General features: G+C 35.4%; 2 protein-coding genes across 2 annotated transcripts; one reads left to right on the top strand and one right to left on the bottom strand.

Annotated features, from left to right (window-relative positions):
- Positions 1-8,506: 8,506 nt before the first annotated feature.
- Positions 8,507-9,451, top strand: LOC112733524 (17.3 kDa class I heat shock protein-like). The gene has a single exon (XM_025782501.2). It carries the CDS (start codon positions 8,764-8,766, stop codon positions 9,226-9,228), a length of 465 nt encoding a protein of 154 aa, XP_025638286.1. The 5' UTR covers positions 8,507-8,763; the 3' UTR covers positions 9,229-9,451.
- Positions 9,452-10,048: 597 nt separating this feature from the next.
- Positions 10,049-12,913, bottom strand: LOC112733523 (MACPF domain-containing protein NSL1). Its single transcript, XM_025782500.3, has 7 exons — positions 12,368-12,913; positions 12,045-12,283; positions 11,757-11,961; positions 11,588-11,668; positions 11,310-11,493; positions 11,024-11,196; positions 10,049-10,931 (listed from the first exon to the last, which is right to left on the bottom strand). Exons 1-7 carry the CDS (start codon positions 12,659-12,661, stop codon positions 10,242-10,244), a joined length of 1,866 nt encoding a protein of 621 aa, XP_025638285.1. The 5' UTR covers positions 12,662-12,913; the 3' UTR covers positions 10,049-10,241.
- Positions 12,914-14,585: the final 1,672 nt, after the last annotated feature.

Raw genomic sequence — 14,585 nt, 5'->3', positions numbered from 1 at the left:
AAAATCGTGAAAAGATTCATCAAAGATGGAAAAAATTTTACGACCTTGAATGGCCCGGAAAGAGATCCACTGTTGCTTATTATTTTGCCCACTGAAGGGCTTGGTCATATGGAAGAGATAGAAAAAGATTCTCAAAGACATCGGAAAATCCAGCTCTCAACTAACAAGCTGGTAAATCTTCATAAAACCCCAAGAATCGGGGTGAAGTTGGGTGGGAGCAACTCGGCAATGGTTCAGAACCTCTACCTCAAAGTCAGAGAAAGGAAGAACCCCCAGGCAAGTAAAAAGACTTTCGTACATAAAAAAGAAATGAGGGTTAGCATCGGTAGCCTTCCCAAAACACACCCGGTCCTCAGGACCCGGAGCAATCAACTCGTACTTTGGTTCATCCTCATCAAGAACACAAACTCTATGGTGGGTGCGGAGGTCAGTGATGTAGTCTGTATCTACTAAGGGTTCCTCCCCAAGAACGGTAACATCTACCCATTCAGAAACTTGAGAAGACATATTTTTCAGTAAAAAATAGATGAAAAGGCGATGAGACCTACAAAGAAAAATGGGAAAGGGTCATACTTAGGTCCTCTAAAAAGACTGAACAACTTCTCTCAAGAACGAGAAAACAACGACGACTAAACCAACGTACTCACTACACAGCATACAAAAATTCCCTCTAAACTCGCAGAAGGTATCAAGCGTAAATGATAAAAAGGGAAAGATAGAGAACTAACCTTTGTTGATGAATGCGAAGAGAAGCAGAAGCAACATCAGTCACAGCAAGGGGGAGGCTAGAAAAGCTTTCTCTTTGAGAAAATAAAGGTTCGAAGTAAGAAATTTCAGAAAACGAAAGAAACAGAAGAAAGATAGGGAAAAGTATTTATAAATACATCAGGGACAAAACAGTAAAACGAGGCTATCATTAAAGATACGCGTCGTTACCAATGTAACCGCTCCCTATGTGTAAATACAAAACTCCTAACGGACGCGACGTTTGATTAGACGCGACTGTTGAAAATTTTTAAATCACGTCGGTTTTAAAAATCACGTCGGTTTCTGAATCATGTCGGCTACAAGCCTGAGTTCAAATACTCAAATCCAACTCATAATTAAAAGATTGGACTCGAGTAGGGGCACTGTTCATACCCTGGCCCAACATTAAGGCCCAGGTCTAAATAAAAGACCCAATCCAAAGATTAGCCTTCACATGACACCGACCTCCTCACAAGAAGTCGGATCCAACACAGACTTGCCCTGAGGAAGTCGGGATCGAATATTAGCTGGCAGATAACCCTTATTCAAATAAGTAACTGCCCATAAAATCTCTCAACCCACTTCCAGTGGCCATTCCTCAACTTCCCTAAGATAAAGGGACATTTATCCACCTAAAAAGGTGGAACTACTCCAACGGTAATTATTAGTTCACCACTATAAATATCCTGACACCCATCAGGTATCTCTAAGTTCCAATACTCTCTAAACCTGCTAAAACCCTTTGCTAACTTAGGCATCGGAGTGTCTTTGCAGGTACCACCCCCATTCTTTCACATACACAAGCAGGACGGCTGCTCCCGGATGCGAGTCTAGTCGAAGACTACCTCCGTTCAACGCGTGGGCCAATTTTACAAGTCCAACCCATTAACTACAAATTACCATTATAACAGTACTTTTTTGTTATCCTTTTTTTAAGTAACAATATCTATATTCTTTTTAATTTATCTTTTTTACACTCATTTTTAATAGAATTCATTATTTTTTTTTCTTTTTAATAAAAACTGCATAAAAATTACAATTAAAATTGAATCAATAAATTTCAATACCAAATACTAAAAACGAATAATCCATAATAGAAAGTAATTCAATTTAAAAACTGTCAAATAAAAAGATATACTAATAATACTAAAGAGATAAAAAAAATATTTAATATTTATTAATTATAATTATTATAATAATTAATAAATATTAAATAAAAAATTTTGATTATTGTTATATTTTTGTTATTAAATATTTCCGTAATTGAAATAGGAATGATAGTATGAACAAATGTAATTTACATGTCGGTGTAGTTCAATAATCATTAGAGTTTTTATATATTACTTTGTAAGATGTTCATAGACCATAATCTATGGGATTATTGTGATGATTAAAATTTCAATTTCAAAACACACACTATAGTCTTATTGTCAATTAATCTAAGTAATTTACCCTTATTGGTTGAAGATACTAATTTGTTTCTTCGAATTCTAAATATGAAGGAAGAATATAATTACATGAGTAATATAATTTTCTAAATCAATCTCCAAAAAGTTTTTTGTTAGACAAATTAATTGTCAATAACTTTTAATTATCAAATTAGTTTTTAATATTTTATTTTGTTAGATATATTAATTTCTACGTTAAATTTAGGTAAGAAATTAGACAAATTAATTATTATTATTTAATGAAAGACATAATAATTTTTAAGAATTTTTTAATTTATATATGTTTTTTTATATAGACAAATAATTTGATGTGAGAATTTATCTATCTAACGAAATAAAAATTTAAAAATTGATTTTGTAATTAAGATTTATTAATGACTAAATTCAATTATAAATTATTGAGGAACTGATCTGGGATATTTACTCGTAGAAAATTTAAAAAAAAAGGCACTATAGTTTATGGAGCACATGATATTGAGATAATAATTAAAATTGGTACGATGACCGCGTTTAGAAATTACAAAATAAGTTATAATTTTAGATAATAATTAAAATTTCGTAGAATAATTAACAAACAAAAAGAGAAAATAATACTAATTCTAGTATTAATATTAATATAATTAACCATGATGTACTTGATTGATTGATAGTTATATGATTTTTGATATGAAAGATAATAAAAATATAACCAAAATTATCTAAAAAGTATTTGTAAAGTATATGATTATTCAATACGTGTGATGACTAATAATTTGCACAATTGTGCAACTATTTAATTTAAAAACTAACTATATGGAAGTAGGAGAGAAAGCTCATGTTTGTTCACAAAATTGAGTTATAAATAAAATTTTGTTGTGATAAGAATGAATGATGTGGATGACTATTTTTTATGAGACTTAATTTATTAAGGGTGATTGATTGCATTTAATTATGTTTGAAAAGTAAAGTTTCTTTGTGCTTATAAATAGCAAGTTAGCAACATAATATGAAGCATATGGAACACACAAAAAGTAATAAAACACTATTCTCTCTCTTTCTCTAATTATATTTCTTTATTTGTTACTTCTTCCTTATTTATTTATTTAGTTATTTTATAACACGTTATCAGTACGAAGCTCTAACGATATTTTAGGAAGACTTCAGGTAACAAATTTTTATTATGTCGAAACTTCATCTTGAATATAATGCTTTTGATATATATGGAAACAATTATTTATCATGGATACTATATGCTAAAATCCATCTTGATTTAATGGATTTTGGAGATACCATTAAGGTTGAAAATAATACATCCCAAAAAGATAAAGCCAAAGCTATGATTTTTCTTCATCGTCATCTTGACGTATGATTGAAAAATGAATATCTCAAATTAAAAGATCATGCAGATCTGTGGAAAGATCTTGAAGAAATGTACAATTATCAAAAGACGTTGATACCTCCTCAAACCCGATATGTTAGAGAAAACTTTCTCGACCTTTCCATGCCTCGAATGTGCTCCTGCAGTAGCAATCGAGAAAAATGATTTAAAAATATTCTGAGCTAATTTCTTTCTTTCTTGTTGCTGAACGCAACAATGAGTTGCTCTTAAGAAATCATGAAGCGCGTCTAGCTGGCGCTGCCCTATTTCCTGAAGCAAATGCGGCAACTTATAACCCCAGAAGAGGTAAATGGCAAGATTTTGATAACAAGAAAAATTATGGAAGGAAAAGAAATTATGTTCACAAGAAAGGATCTCACCAAAAGTGGGATAAAGAAAGAAACAATAGGCAAAGTAAATCAATTGGGGATAAATACTTCCGTTGTGGTGGAAAGGGCCATTGGTCACGTACCTGTCATACCCGAAGGCACCTAGTTGATCTTTATCAAGCATCCTTGAAAAGGGATGACAAAGGAAAGGAAACAAATTTTGTTTCAAATAATGAAAATTTCACCACTCATTATGATGTATCTAATTTCTTTAAGGATTCTGAAGAAAATATTGGCTATTTGATCAATGATGGAATAGTTTGATATGTGTATGTGTTTGTTAAGTATTCATGTGAATACTTTTACTGTGCATGTACTTCTACTCATTTTATTATTATCATTTGTCTTTGAAGAAAAATGGTAAGGACATATTCTGAAGATATTTGCCTTGCGGATAGTGCAAGTTCGCACACTATTCTTAAAAGTGATATATATTTTACCCATCTTGTGCCAAAAGAAGAATATGTTAATACTATTACTGGTTCAGGCAATGTGATAGAATGCTCTAGAAGAGCTATAATTTTGTTTCCTGGAGGAACAAAATTTATAATAAATAATGCACTATTATCTACTAAGTCTCTGAGGAACTTGTTGAGTTTCAAAGATATTCGCCGAAATGGATATCATATTGAAACAATGAATGAGGAAAATCATGAGTATTTATGTATCACAACTCATGATTTAAATAAAAAGGTTATATTAGAAAAGTTACCCTCACTTTCATCTGGGTTGTATTATACCAAGATTAGTGCAATTGAATCACATGCCACTGTAAACTAGAAGTTTACTAGCCTAAATGAATTCATAACTTGGCACGACCGATTGGGTCATCCGGGAACAACCATGATGCGGAGAATTATTGAAAACTCTCATGGACATTCACTAAAGAACCAGAAGATTCTTAAAACTAGTGAATTTTGTTGTGTTGCATGTTCTCAAGATTCTTAAAACCAGTAAAGATTGGATTTGAGTCTCCTGAATTCCTAGAAAGGATTTAAGGTGATATATGTGGACCTATTCATCCATCGTGTAGATCTTTTAGATATTTTATGGTCCTAATAGATGCATCTTCGAGATGGTCACATGTGTGCTTATTATCTTCTCGCAACCTAGCGTTTGCCAGATTATTGGCTCAAATTATTCGATTAAAAGCACAATTTCCAGAAAATCCAATCAAAGCAATTTGTCTTGATAATGCTGGTGAATTTACTTCCCAAGCTTTTGATGCTTATTGTATGGCTAATGGAATAAGTGTTGAACATCCAGTAGCTTATGTTCACACACAAAATGGGTTAGCAGAATCACTTATTAAACGCCTCCAATTAATTGCTAGACCCTTACTTATGAGAACAAATATCCCAACCTCGGTTTGGGGGCATGCTATTTTACATGCCGCAGCACTTATTCGTTTGAGACCAACGAGTTACCATCAGTTCTCTCCTATGCAATTAGCTTTTGGCCAACAGCCAAATATTTCCCATTTAAGAATATTTGGGTGTGCGATATATGTTCCCATTGCACCACCTAATCGCACCAAAATGGGACCCCAAAGAAAATTGGGGATATATGTTGGATATGACTCTCCCTCTATAGTGAGGTATCTTGAGATACAAACTGGAGATGTATTTAAAGCCCGATTTGCGGATTGTCATTTTAATGAATCAAAATTTCTAACATTAGGAGAGAGAATAAGCTTCCTGAAAAGGAACTTAATTGGAATGCATCATCGTTGATGCATTTAGATCCTCGATCAGGGCAATGTGAACTAGAAGTTCAAAAGATTATACATTTGCAAAGAATAGAAAATGAATTGCTTGATGCATTTTTCGATACAAAGAGGATAACCAAATCTTATATACCAGCGAAAAATTCCCCAATTCGAATTGATGTCCCAGTAGGACAAGTAGCCACTGAAGCAAATTCAGGCCAGAAGCGTGGCAGGCCTGTTGGTTCCAAAGACAAAAATCTTCCAAAGCGAAAAGAAGTGAATACTATTTCTATTGAAAAAGACATAGTAAAGACACCTGCAGTTGTCCAAAATTCTGATATAGTTTTAACGCCAGAAGACGTTTAGGTACTGAAAATTGTGAAAATGACGAGATCTCGATAAATTATGTCTTTACAAGAGAGAAACGGGACCGAAATAAGAGAATTGTCAATGAAATATTTGCATATAATATGGCATTAAAAATTATGCATGAATGTAAGGATCTTGAGCCAAGATCAGTCGAAGAATGTCGACAAAGGAATGATTGGCCAAAATGGGAAGAAGCCATGAAGGCTGAATTAGACTCACTTGCAAAACGTGAAGTCTTTGGACCTGTAGTCTGTACACCAGAAGATATAAAACCTGTTGGATACCGATGGGTATTTGTGAGAAAACGAAATGAGAAAAATGAAGTTGTGCGCTACAAAGCCCGACTTGTGGCACAAGGTTTTTCACAAAGGCCCGGTATAGATTATGAAGAAACGTATTCCCCTGTAGTGGATGCGATAACATTGCATTATTTGGTCAGTTTATCTGCATATCATAAACTTCATATGCATTTAATGGATGTGGTAACAGCCTATTTGTACGGCTCATTAGATCGGGATATCTATATGAAAGTCCCTGAAGGATTAAAGATATCTAAACCATCCAATGAATATTCGCCGGGGTTATATATAGTTAAATTGCAAAGATCTTTATATGGTCTAAAGCAATCTAGACGAATGTGGTATAATCGTTTTACTGAGTATTTGGCCAAAAATGGATTCAAGAATGATGATATCTGTCCATGTGTTTTCATAAAGAAATCTGCATATGGATTTATTATAATTGTTGTGTACGTTGATGATTTAAATATCATTGGGACTCCTGAAGAGATTCCAACAATTATAAAAACTCTAAAAGAAGAGTTTGAGATGAAAGATTTTGGAAGAACTAAATTTTGTCTCAGCCTGCAGATCGAGCATATAAAAAATGGGATCTTTATTCATCAAACAACATACATAGAGAAGATCTTGAAAAGATTTTATATGGATAAGTTACATCCCTTGAGTACCCCAATAATCGTAAGATCTTTAGATGTGGAAAATGATAAATTCTGTCCTAAGGAACAAAATGAAGATATACTTGGTCCTGAAGTACCATATCTTAGTGACATTGGAGCACTAATGTATCTTACTAATAATACACGACCTGATATATCATTTGCTATGAATTTACTAGCAAAATATAGTTTCTCTCCAACCAGAAGACATTGGAGTGGAATCAAACAGATCTTTCGATATCTTCATGAAACGGTTGATATGGGATTGTTTTATCCCTATGGATCCAAGTCACAATTAGTTGGCTATGCAGATGCTGGATATTTGTCTGATCCACATAAAGAGAGATCTCAAACAGGATACCTATTCACATATGGTGGTACAGCTATATCATGGAGGTCCACGAAACAGACGATTGCAGCAACATCCTCTAATCATGCTGAAATACTAGCGATACATGAAGCTAGTCGCGAGTGTTTTTGGCTGAGGAGTGTGATCCAATATATTCTGTCATCATGTGGACTGATTGATCAGAAGATAGCTCCAATTGTCCTGTTTGAAGATAATACAGCATGTATTGCTCAACTTAAGGGCGGATATATCAAAGGTGATAGAACAAAGCATATTTCTCCCAAATTCTTCTTCACTCATGATCTTCAAAATCAAGGGACAATTGATATCCAACAGATCCGCTCAAATGACAATCTGGCAGATTTATTCACAAAGTCACTCCCAAAATCCTCCTTTGAAAGATTGGTACATCATATTGGGATGCGTCGATTTCGAGATGTTAAATGATATCGACAAGAGGGGGAGACTGTACTTTTTTTTCCTTGGTCAAGTTTTTATCCCATTGGATTTTTCTTGACAAGGTTTTTAATGAGGCAGTCCCCATCACTAAAGGATATTGTACTCTTTTTTCTTCATTAAGGTTTTTTCCCACTGGGTTTTTCTTTTGTAAGGTTTTAACGAGGTAATAATCCTAAATGGTCATCCAAGGGGGAGTGTTGTAATAAGGATGAATGATGTGGATGACCATTTTTCATGAGACTTAGTTTACCAAGGGTGATTGCATTTAATTATGTTTGAAAAGTAAAGCTTCTTTGTGCTTATAAATAGTAACATAATATGAAGCATATGGAACATACAAAAAGCAATAAAATACCATTCTCTCTTTCTCTAATTATATTTCTTTATTTGTTACCTCTTCCTTATTTAGTTATTTTATAACAAATTTCTTTGATTTTCTTTGTTTTTTCAGAGTCGGTATGTTTTTTTTTGTCTTGAACATTTATTTTTGTTTGCCTTTCAGCCTTTGGTCAGGTTATGCCTTTTTTGTTTTTGTTTTTGTTTTTGTTAAAAGGTCATGCCCTAAATGTAACATTTAAAGATTCGTCTTCCTATCGTAGGCCCAACAAAAACAATTTGGGCTTCAAAACATACTCTATGAGTCATAAAGAGGTAAGCCAGCCATGACCAAAAGGGAAATAGAGGTAAGCAAGCAAGACCCAAAAAAAAAATTAAAAAATAGAGGTAAGCCAGAGGGTTCTGCGTGGTGCCTGAAAAATCTGGAAGGTTTTGGAGGTTTCAACTTTCAACATCTTGTGAAGGAATAATTAGTAGTAGATACTAGTCCTATATAGACCTTTCTGGAAAATACCTGATTCCTCCTCCACAGCGTTTAAATACCTTATGTATCTTCATTCTTCTCCATCAGGCAAGCAAGACAGTATTTTCTAATCAATCACACACAGCATTTTCTACTCAAATCACAGAAAAAGAAAAGAAGAGAATGTCGCTGATTCCAAGTTTCTTCGGTGGCCGAAGGAGCAACGTCTTCGATCCTTTCTCCCTCGACGTTTGGGACCCCTTTAAAGACTTCCAATTCCCGAGCTCTCTTACTTCTTCCGACAATTCTGCGTTCGTCAACACTCGTGTGGACTGGAGGGAGACTCCCGAAGCACATGTGTTCAAGGCTGATCTTCCTGGTCTGAAGAAGGAGGAAGTGAAGGTTGAGATCGAAGATAACAGTGTCCTTCAGATCAGCGGCGAGAGGAACGTTGAGAAGGAGGACAAGAACGACACCTGGCACCGTGTGGAGCGCAGCAGCGGCAAGTTCATGCGGAGGTTCAGGCTCCCCGAGAACGCCAAGATGGATGAGGTGAAGGCAGCCATGGAGAATGGTGTTCTCACTGTCACTGTTCCCAAAGCAGAAGTTAAGAAACCCGATGTTAAGCCCATTCAGATCACTGGTTAAACAAGATACTTTTTCCTTGTTTTCGCTCCTAGAGTTTTCAAACCTATGTTTTTGTGAATTGTAATTGCGTAATGCCTATGTCATGTTCATGTCCCTGAGAAATATAAATCATGTAGTAGTGGTAAGTAAGAAAGCAAGATTATTGTGATATGAGATGTAATCAAGTATGTAGTGCATGTGAATAATAATAATTTCCTTCTTTTATCGGTTGAGGGATTTGAAATTCTTCTCTTGCTTTTTCTTCTTAATTAATCCATCGATTCCCCCATTTCCCTCTAAAACATATTTTACTTTCTTAATTTTGGGAAAAAAAAATGCCTGCGTGCTAGCAGATTGCATGTAGAAAATTTTCCCAGTTTATTTTATTATTTTATATTTATTTGAGTTGTAATTAATTTCTCATTTTCTCTTGGTTCGGTTTTTACCGTTAAAACGGTTACGTGTTTGAAGCTGTTATTTGGACCCATTTTTCTGGCAAAGTAGCAGTAAAATTTTACCCAAATCCAAACTTTCTGTCCCATATAATCTTAATCTGATCGTATCCTATTCAAATTTCCACAAGTAGGGTGCCGTGGAGGAACTCTTAACAGATTTTGAACCTTGACTAAATACAAGAGTCCTCCTTTAACATGTGACGCTCATTCAACTTACTTTTGTTGAGTACCATATCCGCACCCCATATCAATCATTATATACTTCTACAGAACTCGCCAAATGTGTGATGTTGCATTTGCTGATATACCAAGATGCAAACATAAGTCTCTGTTGCCCACTTGTGGAGTTAGATATCAGGATCAGCGAAAAGGAAAAAACGACACGATTTTGTGTGTTTCGAAATTTAGGTAGTTTTTATTATTGATGGCAGTTATGCCAAAACAAATCTAGCTCACTTTGCATCAGATGTGAGATGACACTCATTTTTGAATGAATCATACAATATAAGTTACGTATTTACAGCAGACTATAATATTAAATGATACATTGTAATCCTATATTATAATCCCGAATGCTACTTACTCTATAGCTTCTTCTGGTATAACAGTCAACAAAGAATACTTGGCTTTGATTGAGATTCTGCCATTATCCACACACAACTTTGCACCTGTGACAACCCAATATCCAGGTGTATCCTCTGGGCCCCTAACCATTTCTTTTGTGTCTACAAAGCTGAGCATTCTTGGAGCCCTTGTTGGCACTGGAGGACCACCTTGATAGATTGCTGAGTTTATCTCCACCTTATTCGCCTTCTCCGGCGAGGATTTCAACTCTTTGCTCAGCTTTGTGCTCATCAAGGCAGAGAAGAATCCTGATTTTCTAGACATTGTAGAAGGTCCATCCCATTCTGATCTCCGGATTTTGGCCGATGCCACGGTTGAGAATCCAAGCCTTAGGAACAGAACCTTCTTCATTCCCACAAGCTTCACCTCAAACCATGCCTTTGTTACTATGGCTGTGGACTCGTCTATTCTGGAGCTGTTGTACTGAACAGGTGCTGTGTACACATGAGAAAACATGCTCCATTTTACCGGTTCGTAGTAGCCTCTTTCGACCGGTTCATCGATGGGTTCATAGCCGTTGTCTTCTGAGATTTCAAGGAAACCAGGAATCTCTGCAAGATGCTGAAGATGGATTGCCAAGTGATCATTCTTTTTGCTTTCTAAGTACAAACGAATCCCTGTTACAGGACGGTTCCCGGAATCAACCTGCATAATGAATGTCACTCAACTTGCTAGAAAGAAAATTGTTTCTAAGTTGGATACATAATATGCTTCTTGCTTAAATTGAATGAAATTACCTTGACAGTGTTAACATAAAGCTTGGGTCCCATGAGACTGAACTGAAGTGATGGAGACATGTTTTTCTTATGCTTGTGGCCATATCCAAGAGGCAGATCTCCATACATTGGTGCCCATTGCCGTGGCAACTGAAATTCCAGAAAATGATGGAGATCCTCTATGGCAGGTTTATCTATTTGATACATAAAACTCTCAGAAAAACATGTACTAGAGATATTATATTATATTATATTATATTACTCATTCTATATTTGTGCCAAAAGTAATTCAGAAATGTTTGCTCACATCTAAGATACAAATTAACGGCGTGACTCAAGAATCCATTGCCTGGAACAGAGTTGAGTAAGGAAGTAATAGGAACAAAAGACATTGATATGACATTGGGGGATTGTAGTATGGTTTGAAGCCACTGGTTATAAGGCTGACGAATATCAATGCCTCCCCTGCGGACCGAAACACTCATGATTTCCTGCAAAAGAATTTGTATAAATCAGATGCAGTTATGGGAATTGCAACTTTCTTGCAAAATAAAAAGATAGAGATAGATTCGTAGAAATACTGACATCATTCTTGGAGTGGCTTTTTACAACTGGTCTTCCAGCAGGAGGAAAATGGTTCTGCCTCCACAGCTTGGCATGATCATCCTGAAAGTAAACATGGTTGAATTATGTTAGAGATCACTTTCTTTTTTCTACCATGAAACGGAAGATGTATATGGTGGTTGATATTTGCCTTTAGTTTTCCTGATATTTGAGCAGGATTGGCATTGGAAGATGGATTCGAATCCTCTGAAAACCTCTCATCAGCTAGTTGTTTTAGTAGTTTCTGCAGTTCAGCGGGTGGAAGATCTGAATTCTTTGACTGCTTGATGTGGACCACATCTTTACCTCCCATCTTGACGCCAACAATCACATGGGTGCCATACTTGTCAATGAACCTGATGAACAACACAAGCATATGCTGTGTTAAATTGATTGAACAAGCTTCATGTTTGTGTTTCTGTTTCTGAAGAATACTTACGAGGCAAGAGCTGCAGGGTTCCAGGAAGAAGGAACATCTTTCTTGACTTGATCGGAAAGGGTTAAGTTAGTTCTATCCAATTCAACGGTGTACAATGATATGAAGCATCCATCAAAAGCAAGGCTCTTAGTTGCAGCTGCATCCTTCGGCCAACACTTCCTCATGTCAAACATAGCATTGAAAACTCCCGATGGTATCTTCCCAGACAGAGATAACTGCCTGTTAAAATGCTCCGACATCTGCAATTAAAACAAATTCATTATCCCTACCGAACCATATATCTTTGTTTTATTCGATGGAATTAGTTAGTAGTTAGCAGTGACCTGGTTGAAGGTGAGAACATCGGAATGGAACCTTGTGCGTTCACCTTTGTCACACTTGATGGAAGAGGGAACGTTGTGGACACGAATTGAACCTGGAACTGGGAAGAGCATGTCCCTGGTGTGTTTATGATCAATCTCGATCAACGTGGAAGACTTGCAGGCGGAGAATCTTATGTCGCTGCAGAGATCATAGCCTTGACCAATCACTGACACTGCTTTCTCCGCAGCCAGCTGTGGATCCATCCCCGCAATGCTTCTATTCAAACCCATATTTAATTTTATTTCTTGATTCATGTACAAATTTTACAGCACTTGTTCATGGTCGGATCGGATCACTCCCTCTTATTAATTAATAGTCTGGCTTTCAACAGAGTCGTGGGAACGACGAAGAATCATCGAAGAAGCTCAAGGCGGCTTCATGCTTATGGTTATGGACTCAACCTTCGAACCTTGTTTCTCCACGTGGCACCGTGTTATGATCACTGCGAATAAGTCATAGGGTCAACGCTGACTTCGGACTTCGGATCATTTTTAATTTTATATGGCAAAACGTATGCGGATTATATATATATATATATAGGTTATTTTCATTATAATTTATCTTCGTATTTTTCATACAATATGCTATTAGGATAAAAGTTAGCAGAGTACCTTAAACAAAAAAGGATGAAAGGAAGTCAATGAGTTATACCTCAAATAACATAGTCTCCCCATATTCAATTAAGAGGTTGCAGGTTCGAATATCTTATCTTTAGTAAAAAAAAAAAAAAAAAGAATGAGTAAGCAAATTAAATGATGTCAAGATTTTTATTTTTCTGTAACCACTTTCACACAGATTATATTCATAGGTAATAATAGCAATGTAATTTTTTTCATGAAAAAATAAATGAATTTAATTTTGAGACATTATTAATATAAAATAATTTTATATGTATATCTAATTATATAATATTATATTGATAAAAATAATTATATTTTATATTAATTACCTAAATAATTATCTAAATAAATAGATATAATTATATAATTATATAAAATATTTTATACTGTTAATATATCAAAATTAACCACAAAATAAAGTGGCCACCACTCAAATAAAGATCCCAAAAATAACTTTATTATAAAGACTGAAGGTTGTGGTAGGCTTAGAGAAGGGGGGTTGAATCTATGCCTTCCTTTTAATTACTGTTGTTACCCCTTTTAAAACAGATTTGCAATTCTGATTTTGTTGTAACTTAGCAGCGGAAATTTATGAGACAATTTATTTTTGTCTCATGAATATCAGAAAACAGAACACAGCAGAGAAGAGAAAAGCTAACACCAGCAAGTATCCTGGTTCGGTTGCCTTGTGCTATGCAACCTACATCCAGTCTCCTCCACAACTGTGGAAGAATTTCACTATAGTAAACAGTATTACATACACCAATAACACAGGATTGACCCAATCCTTTCACACTCAAGTTCTAACCTAACTTGACATTGGCTATGCTAATACCTAACTATACCTCTTAGTGCTAACCCAACTAAGAAATGGATACCATTCAGATACTAGATACAAGACACTTAATCAACCTAAAGAAATCAGAAAATAACTCTAGGCTTTTCTCTCAAGTGTATCTCTCAGCCTTTTTTCCACTCATGGCTTTTTCTCAAGCTTTCTCACAATGCCTTTTCTCTCAAGAAATTACAGAAAGATAAGCTTAGAAAAGTACATTACAATCAGTAAAACATGAAGGAGATTGACTTCATCAACAGCCTCTGTGCTATGCGAAAAACCAGATTAGCAAGCCTCTGATTCAGTTCTTCATACTGGCGGAATGCACCTTTGATTAGGTTACACTGTCCAGTTAGTTGAACTTCTTCAAAGAGCTCTCTCAGAATAATAACCTCTATTCACTGGTTTTCTCTCCTTAGTTTCTGAATGAACAGCAAACTCCTTATATCTCCTTGCATGTGGCTGAGTTCATCTTCCAATGTCAACACCTTGAGCCTTGAGCTTCACCAACCCACAAGCTTACTTTTTCTTCTCAAGCATCAAAGTAGAACTTTTGCTTTTGACTTTTCCAACTTGACCGAAAGCCACAAAACAGTAACAATAGAACTCTTCTTATGGTCAGCTTGATCTTAGCCATTGAAAAACTACTTGGTCCCCAAGTATCACTCGTGACCGTAGATGTGAAGCAGAATAGGGCAGAGACCAACTTTCCCTTCAAAGCCA

The sequence above is a fragment of the Arachis hypogaea genome, chromosome 13 (genome assembly GCF_003086295.3).
Source record: "Arachis hypogaea cultivar Tifrunner chromosome 13, arahy.Tifrunner.gnm2.J5K5, whole genome shotgun sequence".
Classification (NCBI taxonomy): domain Eukaryota; kingdom Viridiplantae; phylum Streptophyta; class Magnoliopsida; order Fabales; family Fabaceae; genus Arachis; species Arachis hypogaea.
Note: the sequence above shows the minus strand (reverse complement) of the source record. Positions and strands in the feature narration are given on the sequence as shown.